Raw genomic sequence first — 20,757 nt, forward strand, 5'->3', positions numbered from 1 at the left:
CTCCCAGGAATGTGTCACATCGTTCCTGGGAGCAACTGGGTCCGCTACTGGGACTGCAATCGCTCCGGGGAGCTTGATGATGTGCTCCCAGGATCACATCGCGCTACTCCTGGGAATAGCGAGCTGCTCCCAGGATCTCAAGAGACATTACGCGATAGATGTCTCGATATACTTTGGAGCTACGTCGCCTCTGGCTATATATTGTAGGTGAATCTATTTCATTTGCTTCCACTTTTGAACCTACAACACGCCTCTGAAGCTTTCCGGACTTTAGACTAGCGTCCTTCTCGAACTTTTCAGCATGGCCTATAATGACGATACGTGCGCACTTAACACCCCCAGGGGTGCTGGGGAGAATATCACTTCATGTGACACTCAATTCGAACTTGCCGAAATGTCCGAGCTCCTGTTTCTGAATCTTGAATTCCTCGACGATCTCACCTCTTCAACAATGAAAAAGCTCGAGGAAGAAGAGGGATTCATGTATCCAGATCAGAAATTCATGCTCACCAAGGTCGCAATCAGCGCAGGCAGCTTTCTGCACCATGCGGCTCCCAGTACTACATATAGAGCTTCAGAGCTAAAGTGCTTGCAGAGGGTCAATTCGCAGCTTCCATTAAGATCTATTGATGTTCCATATCTCTTAGACTTCCTTGCCGTGGCGTTGTGTATCGCGATCAGCCGAGGGTATGACTTGGTCGTGAAGCGCATTCTCACTCTGCCGGACATCGACATCAATACCCGAAGAGCGAGAGATCAGAGCCCTCTTGAAATGGCTCTGAAGAATCAGCAATACTACATCTTTCAACTTCTCCTTGCGGACCCTCGAACTAAAATCAATCAAAAGAACAAGCTCGGCCAAACCCTCCTTCATCATGCGGTAGAATACAGGGATCTTGTGGCTGTTCAAATGCTTTTAGCACATGATGAGATTGACGTCAACAGTCTGAATGCTGAAGGAGATGATGTACTTCTTCTAGCTGTGGCAACCTATGAGGAGTATCTGCCCGGCATTGGTCTCTTACCAATTATTGAACGCCTCATCTCTACTCCTAGCATCAACGTGAACCAGCAAGATAGCGACGGACGATCGGCCCTCTGGCATGCTGTCGATTTTGGCCATAAGAAGCTTGTTGAAATCTTTACACGTGCTGATCATGTTGACTGGAACCTGCCTGATCACCAAGGCTTCACTCCACTTGCCCGTGCTGCCGAGAATGGCAATCTACACATGGCCGGTCTCCTTTTACTGCAGTCTAGGGTATGCGTCAACGCTGGTCTACGGCGGGTGGTGCCTCCACTCTGGGTAGCATGCCGGGCAGGGCAAGAGTCAATAGTGAGCTTACTTCTGGACCACAACTCAATCAACATCAACGAGAAAAGCCCAGAAGGAACCTCGTCTCTGCAGGTGGCATTGACTATGCACCATCTGCCAATCGTGCGTCTACTACTCGATCAGGAAGGCAGATTAGCAATCAATGATCAAGGCCCGCAGTGTTGGACTGCTCTGATTTTCGCTGCCGCTGGAGGCTTCTGTTGCGCCATAGATCGTTTGCTTGCATTTCCTGGTATCGATATCCATTCAGTTGACGATTGTGGCCGCGCAGCTTTGTGGTGGGCGGCAGCAGGCGGGCACACTGAGTGTGTCAAATTGTTGATCAAGCAACCTCGCTTGGATGTTGCAGCTCGCGATTTTAATCACAAAAGCGCCATGGACGTTGCAAAAGAGCGTGGCCACTGGGACACAGTTGGTCCACTTCAAGCAGCAGCGATGTGGTACTTTCTTCTATGGACTTTGTGTCGACGCTAATATTGTTGTACAATACTCTGTGATGGTTGCCACGTTGCTGAGTGTCTACGGGAATGAGATTTACGGTACCTATAGTATAATGCACAGCTCATAATATTTTTTCTACGAGAGAATATAAAACGCCCTTCTAGCTGCCAGTTCATCGGGAAAGACACTATTTTTCTGTGCATAGATGTACCTAGTACTGTGCTGTACTGTGGCAGCCTCATAGTGAATTCCAATATACGGGCCTCGCGGCTTCGGGCTCGCGTCACTGCCAGTACATACAATAGCGAGTCCACATGTTTTGGCTGTGTTAGACATGTCTTGCTGCTTACAAGTCTGACCTTGCAGTCTAGTATTTTTAAACTTCACTCGAGTCGGCGTTACACGACGACAAATATCTCTAGTTGAAATCTATTTGAGGAATTGAGGATCGAACAAGCCCTACACTGTCGTTGCACGGAGGAATAGTTCCACGTAGCATGTCCAACCGGCGCAAAGCCTGGATCATACGGGATAGTTTGGCCGCTTCAGCCGCGAGTTCTTCAGGTTGCGGTTAGCCGAGTCTACCTTGGTGAAGCACATTGAGTAAGACAAACCTGCCAGTGCCTCCCGACTTGCGCTTGCTGTCCGATCCGCAAGACTCGGCTCGGGTGACGGAGCCTGGGATCTTCTAGCTCGCTCAATATCCATGGATATATTGTTGGCCATGATGTCTCGCTGTGGTACCGGGTTAAAAACTTGCAAATTTGATGGCGACATATGCAGCGCAGAATGGAGTAAATGCGTCTGCCTCTGTGCGGGGCCATGAGAATTTGTAGCCGCCATCTTTGGTTGCTTCGATGTCTTCCAGGACGATGGTGAATGGCTGTGCGGATATTAAATAGACATTATATAAGGCCTGCCTCGAGACAAAGCATACGCTAGGCGAATTTGCGGATTTAAATTCGTTTAAACAAAGGGAAGCAGTAGCTCATGCAGAAAGATCCTGAGTTGTTGACCATGCTTCTGCGAGGACCCACGGCCGTTGATTAGAATCCAACCACGCTTTGACCGTTTAGGGTACTTATTGTCCACGCAAAGATAGACGATACCAGAAGAAGCTCACGAACGATGAGAAAAGTAACAAGCACAGAAATGTAAACATTGTTGAAGCAGCTTTGAATGAACTATATTACATTTCAGACGCGCTCACTGCAGGTTTCTGGGGAGCTTGATCTTGGTTAGCCAGCTCGAAAGGGGTTGAAGCCTCGCTTGAACACCTTGACGTCCTGTGATTGATGACCTTGCTGCTGTCCAACCGGTGCACCACCGCGTTCAGGACCACCTCGAAGCTCTGGGAGCCCTGTTTATCCTCTTCGACGCCTTTTTGCTTGATCAGATGGTCCGTCACGAGACCCAAATTTTGACACACTTCATAGAGGATGTCGGCAAGTTTAGTAGCCTCTTGTAGCTCGTTTGTGGCATGCATGAGGTTCTCTTGGGTCGCCGCGAGCTCTTGCTCTAGCTGCGTCTGAATTTGCTCCGTACGAAGCGTCCAGACTTTGAGCGATGCAATCATGCGGAGCACGCCCTACATTCGTAGTCAGTACCCACATTGCTGGTACTGTAAAATAAAGATGCTTACTGAGTAGTCCAGAGTACTGGAAGTCATTGCTGATGAGGCGGGCTTTTGTCAACGATTGAGGTGTCCGATGAAAGTGACTTTTTGAATCTTGAGGCATCAACGATACTGTATGTGGAAATGATGAATTTATAACGGAGGAGCAAATATCACAACAATCTGGGACCTGAAAAGTGGTGATGATCTGCAGTAAGCATACTGATTGTGATCTGCTTCACAGCATCAACGTTTATATGGCCACCAAGGAAACCGCCACCATCGAGACAGGAGAGGGTCGGCCGACGGTCGCAACTATGCACCAGATCGTTCATCTGGTCGTGCTGTCATAAGCTGTGCAATCTGCTCTCCAGATACTGAGCGAATAACAGGATCAAGCAGCTTTAGTAAACGACGAGCTGCTGTATATCTCCCTTCCAACCCTACTCATTCTACTGTATGACTCTTCACAGTGTCCAACTACTTTTCCAAGACCGGCGGTTCCCACACGACCGCGACAACGGCTACTATATCCTCACCGAGTAATGTTTCGACTACTTTCTCGACTTGCAAGCTTGCTTGGACTGGAGGTGGTACACATCGTCATCCTTCGCCGGCCCCAGGATGGAGAACGCCGCATTATACAGTCGACCTTTCCCCCGGATTATCCGACGGTATGACTCAAGGAACTGATCCCTGGGTAGAAGACCATTGATAAGGAAACAGGAAATTACCCTGACTTTCGAGGAAAGCGATGAGGAAGCGTTCCACAACGACGTCAAAATGGGTGCCGAGGCGGAATTTTGTCAATGAACGACCTGGCGCGGGAATGGTGGTCAGATGGCGGACAAGCCATATACTACAGGAATATTCTGATATTTATTTACAATCGTATCTTTGAGTCTGAAGTACTGTAAGGTATCTATGTCGGGGCATCTCAGGTCGAAGGATGCGGCCATTTGGACCTCCCAGAGGCGGTTATTCTCGGTAGATGTCTTTCGCTGTGGCATAGTGAACACAAGCATTGGCGGGCTAGGCCGAGGGCTCCGACCGGTGGATCATGTCGGAATGTTTTGTATGCAACCAATCAACGATGTAAAAAGCTCGGTTTCTGTATTACCCCTGATTCTGTCAATTTATAGGGGGATTCTAGATTATATAAGTAATAAAACATGAGGGATAATTATATCTCCGGTCCCCCGCGGTATTCGTATTGACAGATCATGCTGCATGGCTACGGTAATACTGCTTACGTAATATTTCATTTTGTCCCACTAAGCGTATCGGATTAGGCTTGATATAGGATAAGCCAACAAGATTGGGAGTGGAAATCATTTGCGTTCTCCAATCAAACAAACAATGTTAAAATAACTAAAGGAGCACGGCCGTCCTACTTTCCGGGTACTACCCCGTACATCTCCGAATCTACCTTGCAAGGTTGCCTAAGTCAGTTCTCACGGCTGTGTATCACCGTGGATCACACAACAACCAATACACAAGAACATGCAGCGGGCGGAGTAGATGCTGTGGCCGTGGACTGGGAGATGGAAATGGAAGGTCTCAATTGGCTGAAGGTGGCTGTAGACGATCGGCTTGACGCGGAAGATGCGCTCGCACTGGCAGGACTGCACTTGCTACCCACCATGAAGTTGTTGTCCAACGCACAAGTGAATGTGTCGCCTTGTATATTCAAAAAAGAGACCGTGCCTTTCTTGTCCACATCCACCCAGGCGAGCTGTTGCCCATCCTTTGTACCACATATATCAAGCTTCATCGTGCCACTGTCTGCGATGAAATCTAGTCCCTATCAGTTCTTGGTGCGGTAAATGCCATAGCACGAGACTTACCGGAACAATCTTTTCCATCAAGCTGAGCAAAAGGGGTGGAGTAATCCGTACACCCATAATTATCTTCGGACCACACCATGCACTGTTTGTTATTATTTATGATTCTCAGAGAGCCACCAAGCGCAATGCTGGCAAAAAGGCCAAGAAAAAGAGCATGTTGTGGGAAGTGCATTTCTAGAATTGGGCAAAATCTAGAGAGAGTGGAGCAAAATGGATCGGGTTCGGAACAAAGGGCATTGAAGTGATTTAAAGGTGAGCGGCGGAATAATTGGAGTATTGGCAATATTTTCACCGATAAAACCGCACGTCCGTTATTGTCAGTCAGGAGGTTGATTAGGCCTGCCAGCAGAAGAGGGGAGGGGCTCCGTTCTTGACCGTGTAATCCGCATTTCTGCCAAGACCCGCAGTCACGTCACCCTTTCTGACGATCCGATGCTCGCTTCGTATTCACCCGTCAAGGCCTCCGTGGATGTTCGGTTTGGACTATGGAGGTGACGCGAAAATTAGCCAGATCTGACCTGAACGAGCAAGTGCTGTTCAAGTGCCGGCTAGTTGCTATACCTTATGTGACCAAGGACTCCAGGCTACGATATCGTGGAGTCACAGGGCGAGAGCCTGCTCCGCAGGCATACTGCACAACCGGTCAACAGTAGGAGCTCAACGTTGAAGGATTTGCGCATCGACATCGTGCTTGTGCTTATGCTCGTGTAAAGTGCGATTGTGCAAGACGCATGAGACGCCTCGTCCTCCCTAACAGCGCATGGAGATTTGGGTTACTAGTCCACTTCTTGGGCTGTTCTCGTGCAAGAGGGATGTTGCACGAACGGTGATCCTTTGGTACTCGCGGAAACAAGAGATCTATCAGTTTAGGGCAATGAACCGTTCGAGTGAAGTAATGCGGGTGGAGGAAATTGCTTTTCACCGGGGAGGCTCGTTAGACAAACAGCTTGGACGACTGCTCTGTGAACGACTGCTCTGTGAACGACCGCTGTGAACGATCGCTGTGAACGATCGCTGTGAACGACTGCTCTGTGAACGACCGCTGTGAACGATCGCTGTGAACGACCGCTCTGTGAACGACCGCTCTGTGAACGACCACTCTATGAACGACCACTCTATGAACGACCACTCTATGAACGACTACTCTATGAACAACCACCCATTACCAACGGTCGCTCTCTATGACTACGGCAACCCTATACCACTAACCATTCTACACAGACAGGCTTGTCTACACGAACGATATTTAGACTTGTAGTTTTAGTTGACATTACTATGATCGTCTCTGTGAGAACGCTACTGAAGAAAACGATGCGGAGGAATCATTCTCGCCACCTCGCATACGCTGGCTTTGGTCCACAGAATCGATGAATTCTCAACAATATTTACGTGGTGTTGAAGAAACTCGAGAATGCCCCAAAAATCGGAGTTTTCGAATATATTTAAACGTTGATCTTAGTTTCAACGTTGATCTTTAATAAACGTTGATCTTAAATAAACGTTGAACAAGGCCGACGCTTCCGACACCCTCGTCGGGATCCAGAAACTAAAGGTGGCACTGGAGACCCGTTTGCCGAGGTTCTGACACTGCCAAACAAACCATTGCTTTGATGTCCAGCTAACAAAGTGATATGCTACAGTGAATGCAGATCCCAGCCTTATGTGGAAGACTGGATTACTAATTTTCCATCTACGAAGTGCGCGACGCGGCAAAGTGGAGAACGAAGTCCGAGCCGGCTCGCGAGGTGGATCTTACTCTTACCACATAAGTGATGGCCTCGCTTCTCTCATTTGCCCGAGCATAACGCGCACCAGACTGAGTGGGCCTTGCTCATATTTGCTCGAGTATAACGCTCGCCAGGTTGAAGGGACCTTCTCGTTCGCTCGAGCAGTAAGCCCGCCAGGCTGAGTGGGCCTTTCTCATATTTGCTCGAGTATAACGCTCGCCAGGTTGAGGGGACCTTCTCGTTCGCTCGAGCATGTAGCTCGCCAGGCTGAGTGGGCCTTTCGCACATTCGCTCGAGTATAACGCTCGGCAGGTTGAGGATACCTTCTCGTTTGCTCGAGCATCAAGCTCGCCAGGTTGAGGAGACCTCCTCGTTCGCTCGAGCACGTAGCTCGCCAGGCTGAGTGGGCCTTTCTCATATTTGCTCGAGTATAACGCTCGCCAGGTTGAGGGGACCTTCTCGTTCGCTCGAGCATGTAGCTCGCCAGGCTGAGTGGGCCTTTCGCACATTCGCTCGAGTATAACGCTCGGCAGGTTGAGGATACCTTCTCGTTTGCTCGAGCATCAAGCTCGCCAGGTTGAGGAGACCTCCTCGTTCGCTCGAGCACGTAGCTCGCCAGGCTGAGTGGGCCTTTCTCATATTTGCTCGAGTATAACGCTCGCCAGGTTGAGGGGACCTTCTCGTTCGCTCGAGCATGTAGCTCGCCAGGCTGAGTGGGCCTTTCGCACATTCGCTCGAGTATAACGCTCGGCAGGTTGAGGATACCTTCTCGTTTGCTCGAGCATCAAGCTCGCCAGGTTGAGGAGACCTCCTCGTTCGCTCGAGCACGTAGCTCGCCAGGCTGAGTGGGCCTTTCTCATATTTGCTCGAGTATAACGCTCGGCAGGTTGAGGATACCTTCTCGTTTGCTCGAGCATCAAGCTCGCCAGGTTGAGGAGACCTCCTCGTTCGCTCGAGCACGTAGCTCGCCAGGCTGAGTGGGCCTTTCGCACATTCGCTCGAGTATAACGCTCGGCAGGTTGAGGATACCTTCTCGTTTGCTCGAGCATCAAGCTCGCCAGGTTGAGGAGACCTCCTCGTTCGCTCGAGCATTAAGCTCGCCAGGCTGAGTGGGCCTTGCTCATATTTGCTCGAGTATAACGCTCGCCAGGTTGAGGGGACCTTCTCGTTCGCTCGAGCATGTAGCTCGCCAGGCTGAGTGGGCCTTTCTCATATTTGCTCGAGTATAACGCTCGCCAGGTTGAGGGGACCTTCTCGTTTGCTCGAGCATCAAGCTCGCCAGGTTGAGGAGACCTCCTCGTTCGCTCGAGCACGTAGCTCGCCAGGCTGAGTGGGCCTTTCTCATATTTGCTCGAGTATAACGCTCGCCAGGTTGAGGGGACCTTCTCGTTCGCTCGAGCATGTAGCTCGCCAGGCTGAGTGGGCCTTTCTCATATTTGCTCGAGTATAACGCTCGCCAGGTTGAGGGGACCTTCTCGTTTGCTCGAGCATCAAGCTCGCCAGGTTGAGGAGACCTCCTCGTTCGCTCGAGCACGTAGCTCGCCAGGCTGAGTGGGCCTTTCTCATATTTGCTCGAGTATAACGCTCGCCAGGTTGAGGGGACCTTCTCGTTCGCTCGAGCATCAAGCTCGCCAGGCTGAGTGGGCCTTTGCCATTTTAGCAGTAGCATTGCTCTTCCCGCATAAGGCTGGGGGGTGGCCGAGGTCAGAACCTGATCCTGGCTGTCAACATATGGATTTTCATGGCCTTTTATTTTTTCGGATCTGGGTTGGAAGAAAAAATCTCCCCCTCATTTGCAAGACCTGCTACCCCACTTCATTCGCTCGATGGCGGATTGGCTTGCATGTCACAGCAGTCGATGTCACCTTAATCCCTGCCGTTCAAGCCCGGAAGGAGGAATAAAAGAAAGGGACAGGGAAAAAGAACTTCGATTGGTGTTAACAAAGTATCCGTGCGTGGCTCGGCGCCTACAGGAGAGGGGACAGATCTGCGAAGGATCAGACTAGACTTGACACATTTGAACCAGAGGTACATACTGCGCGTTATTCAACAAAATTGTAGATAGCCTTGCTCTTGCAATACTCAGCTCCGACAAGCATTCAAGCATGATTTGTCGACAACTGACAGCTACGTCATGTACTGTACCGTTCTACCGTACTGAGACTGATATAAAGTGTACTACAGAATATATAGGTCACTGATACAATAAGTTTGGTGAACTCAAAGCCCGGCCGTGATCCCACCCGGGGAAAGCGGATGCTGAAAGCCGGCACCTTTTGATGCCGGCAAGAATAGGTCTGGCTGCTTCGTCTAATCCCGGTTCATGCTGTGTGCCGTGCTGCGCTTGGTAATCCCGATACTAGCTTATTAACACCGGAACAATCGAGAGAGACGAGGGGGTGTGGAGAATACATTGGTTTGTTGGTTGTCTACGCCTAGCCACCAGTCTGTTGGTTGAGCTGGCCAGCCTCGTTCATAATTACGATCCCGGGTTGCAAGCCCCACACACCGTGGCAATGTGACCATGGCTCAGTTAGTGAAAGGCCGCGGTCTAGTCCTCTCGCGTGCGCCGTTCAGAGTAAACGATAAGAACGCCGTTTATGCAACATGCCTGCCTAACTCCTTCGCAAGCCTGCTTCACCCGGTCATACCTCATAAAGACGCGTCTGACTGTCCTTGTATTCATTGGCATTTAGGTGGCTGAAGCTTTTCCGCATTCCCACTTGTCTAAGACTGAGTCCCAAGATCTTATGTCGTCGCGGCAGAAGGTCCGGAAGACCTCGAGCGCCAACCTGGGATCGAACCGGATCGCGAGCACAAGACCAGTGACAGCGAATTCCGAATCGGACTCTGAGGTGACGCCCAGCCCTCCAGCGTACCGATCGCCTGGTGTAGTGGAGATTTCCCTTCTTGCAAGCCTTGGGCATTTACTAAAACCTTCGGCTCTCAGAACCGTCTATCCAAACCATCGAAAACAAGTCCTACAAAACAGTCGGAGTGGAACAAGACGCACCGCAAATGTCTGAAAATTCTGGACGAAGCCGAGGACGACAAAGAGCGATTGTCCAATCTGGTGGCTCAAGAACGGCAGCAATCTCAACAGGCTGCACAGCAGCACCGAACGGAAAAGGCCCAGCTTTCTACTCAAATTCAGCACCTGGTGGCTGACAGAAAGCAGGCCATGGAGGAATGCGAGAGGGTGCGAACCGAAAATCTTCAGTTGCAAAGCCGCCTTGAGACGGCGACAAGCAATGCCAATAGCCTGAACCAATGGCCGCAGGCAGATATGGAGACTTTCTTAGGCATGATACATGGGGATCTATCCACCACGGCGGCCCGTATCTGGGGCCGTAGGGATGAATTGAGAAACTCCTACCTGGCGACATTCTCAGACGTGCTACAGCCACCATATCTGCAGAACTCGGGGCCTATGGGGGAGATGGGTAACCAGGTGTTCCCAAGCGCCCCATTACCTGGCACAAATGGTGCATTCCCCTCCACCAACCCGCTTGTTCCGAGTTCCGGGCCTAATGCCTAGGTGTTGATTTTATGATCCTTGCTCTAGCAGTACGTGACAGAAAGGGTGTGCAGAGCAATTCAAATCTTGCGATGTTGGTTGGCGTTTTGCGCTCGGACTTTCGTTGCCAATCATATATATCTCAGCGGCAACGCAATGCATCAATAATGAATATAGCTGAGAATTTAGCAGAGCCCATCGAGAAATGTATTCTGGAAGGTCAGAGCGCGACTGAGACCTGCTGGCCAATGCATAGCGCCATTCGGCCGCAACGGGACCTATTTTGACATACGTCGTAGATCACATTTACTGACTGCTAATCGGGAATCACATCGGAGAATTTAAAGTTTACACCACCAACCGCTAAGGGGCCAGTGCGCGAGCATGACTCGCCGCCGGCTACTGCAGGTCTAGATCTGGCCAACGGGGTCTGCTTGATGTTGGTTGGGTGGTCAGGTGGCAAATTCAATTCCCCATCGTCGGTCCGGGCCCGATCGACGTCGGCCCCTGCCTCCCGGCGGAGGTATACCTCGACCCATTTGACAGCACACGAACGAGAGGTGGCATGCTCTTGCGAAGGGATATTGTTATCAGCCAGATTTACTAGCCCAAAGTCTCACGTTTGAGCAACGTAAATCCGTTAGGGAGAAAATGAACTCGGGAAGGCTTAGGCCAGATAGCGCAGACGGCAAGTAAAACCAACACTTCCTTGGTTTTCCCCGCTCCTCCCTGAACGGTCTCCACCCGCCATCACGAGCAAATGACCATCATGTGTCCGGTTCCCCTTCTACGCCGCGGTCTCTTCTTATATCCGACTTGATCTGAAGAGAATGCGATCATCGTCGGAGGCCGGTTTATGCACAGAGCGGATGAATAGAAAAGAGGGGTAGGTGGGACTAGGTTGCACACTAGCGCAGGAGCGTGAAAGGCCCTGACAGGGGCGACTTGAACGGAGAAAATGTGGCGGCGATCATACTTCGTAGTGGCTCGGCTGGATTGAGGGCTCGATGACGTGCGTACCGCGCAGGAAGCGGATCCTTTCGCCTGCGCATGGACAGGGACGCAGAAGAAACAAGCAGAGCAGTGCTTCCATGTACTTGAATGTTCGCTCGTACCTAGCTAGCTTACAATTGCTTTACTCGGCTTAGTTTGATCAAACGAAGAGTCATTTCGGGATTTCCCAGCGCGAAGCTACGGCGATGATCATGTCCGTGCGCAACCCTGGCAAGACATCCAGGCCCAGTACATTTTTTGGATAATCTGACTCAAGCATGCACACGTGCTTCTAGTGACGAATGCTAAATTGTATTTCCTATGCTCTGCCCCGATAAATCACATGACTGTCTGTTGACGCACCCGCTACGGTGCGGCGCATCGAGACTCGAGACCTTACTGGTTGGGGCGCTTAGAGCGAGTCACCTTCCGCTCCCCCACAGGATCTCCTATACCAGGGCAACTCCCATCTAATTTCTTTTCCACAATGGCAAGCGCGGATTTGATTGTCTTCATGTCGCGGGTCAAGGCTTTGATAGTTTTTTGGAGCCGCTCGTTATTCTCACTGTGCTTTTCAAGTCGCCCTTCGACGGATCTAGATCTTGGTCAGCTTGTGGCTTTAGAACGTAGAAGAAAGGCTAAGAGACCGGAGGTACGCACTGGGTTCTCACGTCTAAGCTGATAGGCTGTCAATAATTGTAGAACAGATTGATGGCGAGGTTGTATAGACTTACTCTTTCATCAGTGCATGCGTGATTTCCTCCGAGATGCGAGGTAATTTCCGCTTAGGGGGCTCCGTATCAGACTCGACCACACTTTGAGGTTTGACAGGCCAGCTTTGAAGGGAGACATCATCTGTTTCGTGTTGGTGTGCTGCGTCGTGGGCTTCTGCAGCCACCTCGTTGTCGGACGACTTATGAGACGCCGAGTCCCCTTCATCATCCGAGTTCGCGACAGAACTGGGAAGGCTCCATAGATCCAGTGAGCGTAGTCGATCTCGGTAACGGGTCCCTTTGTCAAGCATACTGACTTTGAAGGGTGGTTGTTAGTTCTAGTAGACGGAAGCGAAGGCCTTGCGGTGTACTTAGCACGAAAAACCAACTTTATATTCGGGGCGGGGCGGTCAAGATCGAGCCAAAAGGTCATTTGAACCGTCTAGTCATCCGAAATAACACACTTGCTGGGGTCCAAGTTAGACAGCCTCGAGTCGGACGCTTGCTAACTTCTCGCAGGGTAGAAATTGGACAATTTCATATCTATCTATGTAGATCCTGGACTGGAGCCTTCGCATGATTGGCACAGTAACGCCCTCGAGACTGTGAAAAAGCAGATCAGCCTGTGAAAAGCTCTAGTGGTCTACAGGCTGCTGAATTATGCTTTGTGACCCTTGATCGCACGAATCAGAGGCTGTTGAACCGGCAACTGCCCATTTCCTATCCATGTCAACCCCTCAAAGCACGAAAAAAACACACCCAATAGTACCCGTAGTTGTTTGTTGGTGGCTTTCACCGTTCATCTCGATACTACCTCAGGTTTCACGCGCTTCGCGAGGTTTAACCAGCGTCTATCACAATTGAACGCCAACCCAACGCCGCTTTTTGCATAGCTCGGTATCCCCAAATCCAGCTTCCGTTCCAAAGAACAACCACATTCGTGCACACATTCATTGTATCTTTCAGCAAGCGTTGAGAACTCATAAGAAACTCCGCATTCCCGCGTTTCCCGTGCAGATTTTAGCTGCCCTTGACCGTTGACTTGAGTTCCTCCATATTCCTGTCTCATTTCTGTCATAATACCTCGTCATCCGTGGCTTAGCTATGCCAGATCGCACTCCTTGGCCCTCGTGGGAGGAGAATAACCTCCGGGGATGGCTACACAATAATCAACATCTATCATGGGAGGAAAAGTCTGACGCATATTATGACCAATTCCAAATAAAGCGATCCGGCGAGTCACTGCGTGGCAAGCTGAATCAATTAATTCGGGGTATTCGGCGTCGTCGGCCGCTACCAGGCCAAGCACAGAGAGGCACTCGTCAGAGACTCCAGCGTCAGCGACGGTTCTTTCAAACATCTGCATCCTCCGCCCAAGCATCGAGTTATCGCTTTGCACCTTCTACGCAGCTAAAAGAGAATCTAAGAGACGTGGAGGGTGAGTACTACCCTGCGTCAACTACTCCTGAGAAAACATGCTGATACATTATCTTCCATTCAGGCTTAGCCGTTGCAAGACCACCGATCTTGACCATCAACCAGCCATGGTGGATGTCACATCTCTGGAGAGTGTTCTACCGGGTCTCAATTACCGATCGACTGGGATAGAAGGGGCACACAGGGACCAGTGATGTGAGGTGTGGATGTTTCCACGTCAAGCAAACACTTCTATTTATTGTTGGACACGCTGCTCGACATGACAACCTATATGTATTCTTTTATTGTAGCCGAGGCTAATTCACTTTGTATAATTCACTTTGTATCAACTCATAATCCTCAAGGTTAGGCGCGCTTTGAACCGTATTTCAAGTTATCAATTCCAGAACAATCTACCATTTTGAGATGCGTGTCATTTCGCCCGCACTATAACAACAGAAAGAAGGCGGATTAAATGGGGTAGATTGTCTCCGCCTGATCGATCACAATCTTGCAAGCCCTAGAATTTGCTTCGGCAAAATAATTCCCCAATTGGCACCAGGACAGTAGTAGCTCTCGAAATGATTATACCAACGTCGTCAAGTTCGTGCTGGGTCCCACTTTGGTCGGGCCCGCTCGCGTGCTTGGCTTCATCGTACTTAGTGCCGAGTGGCGTCAGCCCAGATTGCTAACTAAGCTCGCAGTTCAACATGAGGTACTTTTGTGTACTCTTGTCAGACAGATGCGCGTCCCGACCGCTGGCTTGAGGCCACCCCTCTCAGCACCCCCCCAAAGGCACATTACACAAGCGACCCCGCAGGCCACCGACAAGACCTGACAATGCCGAGAGACATGGAATGTCAAATCGTCATGTCGCTGTGGGTGATTTGATGGCCCGAAACCAACCAGCACCGCTAGCTCGGCCTCATCCAGCTCCATGCGCTACTCTGGCAATCAGGACGATCATCATGGTAGTTAGCCGCTGCGCTAGTAACATGATCATCCGGATCGAGAGAACGAGGACCGAAGCTTAAAAAGTGGATTTGCAGGCACAAAAACATGCGGTTACTGCAAGTGGGCTTTGCATGCCGGGCATGCCAGATGGCGCAGGGGAAATGCAGCTCAGCACCGAACTCTGCATTTAACCTTAGACATCCCGGAACGCTGTCTGAAGTCGCACTTTCAACGCGAAGCAGCATTCTGTGCTGATTTCTCTACCATGGATGGGTTGCTCAAGGTGATAGCGCGCATGGGGAGGGGTGATAGCTACGGGTCTCAGACCGAACATGGTCCAGCCGTTCTCCACTGATCGTCGAATTCTCCACCCCTGTCGCTTGCAGGGATCCGGATCCACTGTGCGCAGACGCCGAGAAAACCAACAATGGACCATCTTTGTGATTCGTGGCACGAGGCTGAAGCATCCTGTGACATGATTTAGACGCCGTCATAATTCCAAATCATAAAATGCCCCTTGTTCTGGAGAAATCCGCCCCAGAGCGGCAAACGGCCTGTGTGCCCGTGCGGTGAAGCAATTGAACCAAATAACAAGAGTGTTGAGATGAGCTGATGATAAGACGTGGACTGAGACTTCCCTGATGTGCTGGACACATCTATGGATGATCTATCCCCGTGAACAATCATTTCAACTATGAACGGGTAAAGCTGACCCCAATCGGCTGGACAATTTGGCGATGTTGTTGATTCTGTTTATGTGACGGGCCATTTGGTGAAGTAAGCCCAATTTTGTTCCTCGGTATCCGTGCACCCTGTTCATAACCCTAGTCAGAATATCCTTGAGGGTCGGAATTGCGCTTCGGGTACACAGTGCACAGTGCGCCGGGCGGAATCTCCATTCCCCGGTGGACGTGCAAGCCCCCGCAATTTGCTTCAGAAGATTCGATGAGTAAACATAATTGCTGATCGACTACGAGAAACATCATTGAGGACAAGGATTTCGTGATTATCCCTGCAAGTGGCATGAAATGTCTCACGCAAGTCGAGTCATCAGTCTCGCAAGCTGGCTCGGCTTACCATATTTAGAAGAGGTAAAGACAAGAAAAACTGTTTCAAACGCCCCCCAACATACGACTACGCTTACAATTGGTCGTTTCAGAATGCCTGTAAACTATGAGACAATATTTCCCGCGTCGCCTCTCGTCTACAACTGATCCCTTGTTCAGTTAAATCCAGACAAGAGATATTAACGAGCCCAACATGGAGTAAGAACAGCGCTTCCAGGTTGCAGTATTACACGTGATATGCCCTGCTGGATATAAAAGTAAGATAAAGTCACAGACCCGAAGCAAAGCCAATGTCCCAGATTGTGTTACCAAAAGAGTAGTCACGAGCCCACTTGCCCAGTATGTCTTGCTTCTTCACGGATGATAGTGTTCTAATATCTTTGCTTAGGCCTCAGTTTCTTTCCCAATGGAGTCTAGACATGATAATGCAGAGAACACGTGCAATGGCGGCGATTTGTCCTACAATTTCAGTCTTGGGCCGTGCGAAGAAAGAATTCGCAGACACTTCTTCGATGGCCCCCATCAAGATTTGCTACTTGTTCACAACTTTTTGCAAAAACTGCAAGGTACAGCAAAGAGAGATTACAGCCTCGCTCGGTTCTTCGAAGTACCGCTCATTAGTGATGCTTTGGCTCAGAGAATGACTTATATGTTCACTGATGCGCGACCTAAGATCCTGGAGGCTTGCAGCGATGACGTCAGTTGGATCGATGTTGTCCGCGAGAGCTCTCCGGAGGTCAAGTATCAAGATGGCAAATACCATTACTATCTTCCGCAGCGCAAGGTCCGGGTTGAAGTATGCCAGTTTGATCATCACCTGATTTCGGCCGGGCATCTGCGACAACTTATTCACCCACGGTTCCATCAAATTGACGTACAGACGGAGCTTGACGCTCTCAACCTGATGGCAAAAGAAATATCTTCATGGGGCTGCATACTCCTGGACAGTAAGTATTGTGTACTAACATTGGCGAAGAAGTAATCTGACCTTTTCTAGTGGCAGATATAAGCCAAGATGTGCTCGAGAAAGTAGACGATATGCTTGCCCGGCTGGAAACCTCAAGTGTTTCACCAATTTCCGGAGATTCTCAGGCTGCACAGGCAAACTTGACTGACGCCGACTCGAGCGCTCATTTAAGCGGCGCCACTCCGACGGAAGTCTCAGTGGGAATCCCACGAAAGCATGATGTAGCCAAGATGCGTGAGTTATAAACTTCCAAATTGGATCCGTCCTGCTGACTCTGATATTCAGCATTTCCTCCTGGCCGCCGATGGACCGGAGAAGAGAAATCCCGTGTTGTTGGGTGGTTCGAGCCCCGGGCCCATCTAACTGACAAAGAGATTGAGCTGGAATTCAGGAAGGACTTCGGTCATTCGCGAACGATTTCGGCCATTCAAGCCATACTTTATCAGAAAGGCGCCGGGCATTTACGCCGAAAAAAGAAGATAAGGTCTCGTTCCATGCAACCTGTAGTGGAAGTAACATCGCAAGCAACGTCGAATCGCCCCTTTCAATTGCCGGTTTCATCTCCTTCAACTTCCACTATAGGGAGGTTTTATCTGACGCCTTCACGGAGCCCATCAGCGCGAGATGTGCATAGTGATGAGGAAACCGTTATTTGTTCTCCTTCCCAGTACTTTCATCTGGGGAGCTCTGCATCGTGCGGCACATTGAATCATACTACTCACGGTCATGCAGATACGGATGGGATGAATTTGGATCGCAGTAAAACTGCAACCAGCAGCCAAAAAGGCATCAACCTCAATATTCCCGATACTCGGGACACTGAGGCTGAGAACAGTGGGCAGCAGACCACAAATGAAACAAGCCAGGGTGCAGAGCCGCCAGCCAATTCTCGTTCTTTAGAAAGGCCTGAGATGTATTTTCCGACTCAGGGCTTTATACAAGCCCCTGAGAGTGTTGCAAAAACTCTGGCACCATCTTCGGTGCGACCAACACAGCGTATTCTACCAGGACCAGCACCAGCGCAATGAATCCTAACCGACGTGAAAGTGTAATGAGGAAAGGCACCGCCGCATAGTTGACTAACCGGACAATTCAATTTTATCGATGGATTTTTGATTGATAATGTACAGAGTAGTTATCAAGAAATGCAAATAAATTTCTGTTCATTATCATCAAAACCCATTGGTAAATTTGATGTGCTCTCAAGCTTTCCAGGTCACTAGCTCTCAGGCCTGATTTCTTAAGTGAGACCGTATTTTCGCGCAGTAGAGCATCACGCAGTTGTGGCGGAAACTTCAAAAGTTCTTGTTCTCACTTCAACACGTAAGAAGACTGATGCACTCACCCCGAATTGGCCGCAAAGACTTCGAGTACACGATTCTTTCCATCATATCATCGAGCGTACAGTATGTATGTATGTATATATGCATGACTTCATTTACCCTGACCCCTCGCAAAATTGAAAGTTGGATCCCAGGTCACGTTATGTATATAGATCTGTAGGAGTGGCTGCCTGTTAGGCAGGCACTCCGCTAGGCAGCAGGGAGATGAGCTGCTGCAACTATAAATAGCTGGATCTCTCCATATAGGTCAATTATCACACTTGTACCTCAATCCAGGGTTCAACTTTGAAAGCGATATGCAGGCTACCTCAACTATATATAACCATGTATGTACAGGTAGAATGTACCACTTCTTAGACGAACTTAGAGCCTCGCCGAGGCCTGCCGTGGCCTAGATGCCGTTTGTGATTGCCGCCCTCGTGGCGCGCGACTTTGAAACCGTTGGGATGCCTCTGCGAATTCCAAGACGGCGTCCACCGTCTTGACACGCGAGGCATGATTAGGCTTACCTCTTCCTTCCTCCGAACCCCCTAGCAAAGTCGACACACTACTGAAAGCGTCGCCCACTTTCGCTCGTAGCTCCCGTCGCAGACCTCTCAGATCCGGACAATCCAATAGAACGTGACTGACGCTCTCTCGCTCGCCGCAGACGCACAGATCGTCGTCACGAAAGCGGAACACTTTTGCATATGTCGCTAACCAACAGTGTCCCGTCCGCAGTTGTGTCAGCAGATAGGCTCGATTCCTCGGTAGCGGCCCGTAAAGCCGCCTCGTGTACTTGGCCGGTAGTGAGTGATCGATTCTCCGGAGGTGGCTACCTGTTCTGGATTCCTTCTATTCCTTCTCCCACTGAGCGTAGATCCCTCTCCGGATAAAGGCCTTCTCGCGAGATAGTAATGGGGCGAAGGGATAGGTTTTTCCCGGCACGGCTGCTTCTCTGGCCAATTGGTCTGCGGTGTCATTACCGGGCTCCTCGCAGTGTCCGGGCATCCATTGTAGGCGAATTGCGATGTCGTTTGACTTGGTGTTCTTGGCCGATTCCAGGATGGCAAAGATGATCTGTTGTGCTGACTTGATTTTCGGGTTCTGGATAGCTTGCAAAGCCGACATACTGTCGCTGAGGATGGTCGCAGTTCTGGTGTGCAAGCCGGCTAGCCTCCATCGCTGGAGGGCAGCCTTGTTGATGATATTGATGGCATACAGGATCCCCACTAGCTCGGCGGCATGTACTGACCACCGGTCCATTGGCCCCACCTGAATCTGTAGAAAATCCGCCGTCCCCGTGCTGTCATTGAGTGTCGTCGCTGCTGCGCCCAGGTGGCCTTGGCGTTCCGAGGCGTTTGAGTAGACGACAATGTCCGAGGCGGATCGTGCCGTTTCTGCTCGTTCTATGGCGATCTCCTTGTCCGGCTCAATTTCGATTCCGAAAATGTCTCGGGTCGCCAAGGTGGCAGGGGGGTGGGGCCGATCATTTTGATTTCGCGTAGCCTCTCCAGGTCCATTGTTTCCAAAGCTTCTGCGAGTGGGAACCGGGCGTACGATCCAAGATTATTACCGTTTTCGGCATTGGGCAGACCATGAAACTCCCCGTGGCTACAGAAAGCTGAATTTCTAAAAATACACAACAGCGAAACGCAATGGGCTATCCGTGCTTGGTTGGACCGGAGATCAAAATCTGGAGAGGGCTGATATGGTCTATACCCAGCGCTGGTTTGCTGGCATAGACGGCTATAAGTATGGAGACACAAAGCCATGGACGAAGGAGAGAGGCCTAACAAAACCCTCCATTTCACCCCTATCATCGCGCCTCGAGACTATGAGCCAAAAGTCACTCTCCAGCAGAGTCATAAAATCGAAGGAGTAATGATCTTTGTAAAGCATCAATGAGACTCATTATCGGTGAGCAAGTCGAAGAAGAGTCTTTCCCATCTTCCGAGGTCAATGACATGCCCAATCTCGCAAGCTGGCTCTAGCCAGATAGTCAACTGCAGCTCCAGTAATACTAAGCGAATTGGAAAGTCATTGATTACACGGGTCGTTCCAAACAAATCCTGTGCCAGGGTAGCTTACATCAAGTGGAAAGTCCTCATAGGTAACTAAAGATAAAGGGTGAAACGCGACAAAGGATGAGGAGCAGATTTCAGCGGTAGAGGGCCTGGTGGGAACCCCCGCATCCTCAACACTCGAAAAGCTCCGTTTCAGGCCTTGAAGCAACACCGGCGACGGTGAAGAGTTGGGTTCAATGGAAAGATCTTCTTCATGATGGATGTCTGTGATAGCACACGGGTCCACAGGCAGGTTCAATGGGATCATGTCTTGAGCAGTTTGGAAGCAGATTGACGTATTCTGAATCGGTGGCTCGTGTTCCGACGTTTGCGCGATCCAGGTCCTCTCCAAACTCTGATGATGTCCCCTGTCTCCGACTACCGTGGAATCGGGTAGGTTCGCGCGCGAAATTGAGACTTTTGTATTACCATCTGCATTCCTTTAGCCCGGACCTTACCGGAAATTGCAAGGACTTACCCGTGACCCTATCAAGAAACTTTTCCTCCTCTTCTTTCACGCGGTATAGCTCGTCTAGTAATTGTAGTCGTTCAATCGGAGAGATGGACTGTTGAATATGCCGTCCTGCATCTTTCAGTTTCTGCGCAGTGATTCCGTGACTGGTGTGCAATTCGCAAAGGATATGGATGAGGAGTGCGATACGCTCTGATTGGAAGGTCAGTTGCATCAAAAGCGCAGAAGACAGCTCATCTTCTTACCAGCTTTGGGAAGGTGGTCGGGCTCTCGGTGACTCACTCCAGGCGGCCACCATGACGGC

General features: G+C 50.3%; 8 protein-coding genes across 8 annotated transcripts; 3 read left to right on the forward strand and 5 right to left on the reverse strand.

The window, feature by feature from the left end:
• Positions 1–301: 301 nt before the first annotated feature.
• On the forward strand, positions 302–1,810 carry N7443_001802 (ankyrin repeat domain-containing protein; the record flags this gene model as incomplete). Its single annotated transcript, XM_056881858.1, has 1 exon — positions 302–1,810. The coding sequence occupies one exon, from the start codon at positions 302–304 to the stop codon at positions 1,808–1,810; it is 1,509 nt and encodes a 502-aa protein (XP_056743699.1).
• Positions 1,811–2,299: 489 nt separating this feature from the next.
• N7443_001803 (uncharacterized protein) lies at positions 2,300–2,503 on the reverse strand (the record flags this gene model as incomplete). The annotated part of the gene is made up of 1 exon (XM_056881859.1): positions 2,300–2,503. The coding sequence occupies one exon, from the start codon at positions 2,501–2,503 to the stop codon at positions 2,300–2,302; it is 204 nt and encodes a 67-aa protein (XP_056743700.1).
• A 463-nt stretch (positions 2,504–2,966) lies between these two features.
• Positions 2,967–3,446, reverse strand: N7443_001804 (uncharacterized protein; the record flags this gene model as incomplete). Its single annotated transcript, XM_056881860.1, has 2 exons — positions 2,967–3,365; positions 3,420–3,446. The coding sequence occupies 2 exons, from the start codon at positions 3,444–3,446 to the stop codon at positions 2,967–2,969; spliced, it is 426 nt and encodes a 141-aa protein (XP_056743701.1).
• A 3,624-nt stretch (positions 3,447–7,070) lies between these two features.
• On the reverse strand, positions 7,071–8,635 carry N7443_001805 (regulatory protein brlA; the record flags this gene model as incomplete). Its single annotated transcript, XM_056881861.1, has 5 exons — positions 7,071–7,454; positions 7,511–7,675; positions 7,732–8,160; positions 8,217–8,292; positions 8,349–8,635. The coding sequence occupies 5 exons, from the start codon at positions 8,633–8,635 to the stop codon at positions 7,071–7,073; spliced, it is 1,341 nt and encodes a 446-aa protein (XP_056743702.1).
• A 1,081-nt stretch (positions 8,636–9,716) lies between these two features.
• On the forward strand, positions 9,717–10,504 carry N7443_001806 (uncharacterized protein; the record flags this gene model as incomplete). The annotated part of the gene is made up of 2 exons (XM_056881862.1): positions 9,717–9,920; positions 9,959–10,504. 2 exons carry the CDS (start codon positions 9,717–9,719, stop codon positions 10,502–10,504), a joined length of 750 nt encoding a protein of 249 aa, XP_056743703.1.
• Positions 10,505–11,872: 1,368 nt separating this feature from the next.
• On the reverse strand, positions 11,873–12,500 carry N7443_001807 (uncharacterized protein; the record flags this gene model as incomplete). The annotated part of the gene is made up of 3 exons (XM_056881863.1): positions 11,873–12,071; positions 12,137–12,154; positions 12,211–12,500. The coding sequence occupies 3 exons, from the start codon at positions 12,498–12,500 to the stop codon at positions 11,873–11,875; spliced, it is 507 nt and encodes a 168-aa protein (XP_056743704.1).
• Positions 12,501–16,032: 3,532 nt separating this feature from the next.
• N7443_001808 (uncharacterized protein) lies at positions 16,033–17,621 on the forward strand (the record flags this gene model as incomplete). The annotated part of the gene is made up of 3 exons (XM_056881864.1): positions 16,033–16,573; positions 16,624–16,827; positions 16,879–17,621. 3 exons carry the CDS (start codon positions 16,033–16,035, stop codon positions 17,619–17,621), a joined length of 1,488 nt encoding a protein of 495 aa, XP_056743705.1.
• Positions 17,622–18,770: 1,149 nt separating this feature from the next.
• N7443_001809 (uncharacterized protein) lies at positions 18,771–20,667 on the reverse strand (the record flags this gene model as incomplete). Its single annotated transcript, XM_056881865.1, has 2 exons — positions 18,771–19,426; positions 20,460–20,667. The coding sequence occupies 2 exons, from the start codon at positions 20,665–20,667 to the stop codon at positions 18,771–18,773; spliced, it is 864 nt and encodes a 287-aa protein (XP_056743706.1).
• Between the last annotated feature and the right edge of the window lie 90 nt (positions 20,668–20,757).

This window comes from Penicillium atrosanguineum (genome assembly GCF_028827265.1).
Source record: "Penicillium atrosanguineum strain IBT 20685 chromosome Unknown utg000002l_segment0_segment0, whole genome shotgun sequence".
In the NCBI taxonomy this organism is placed as follows: Eukaryota; Fungi; Ascomycota; class Eurotiomycetes; order Eurotiales; family Aspergillaceae; genus Penicillium; species Penicillium atrosanguineum.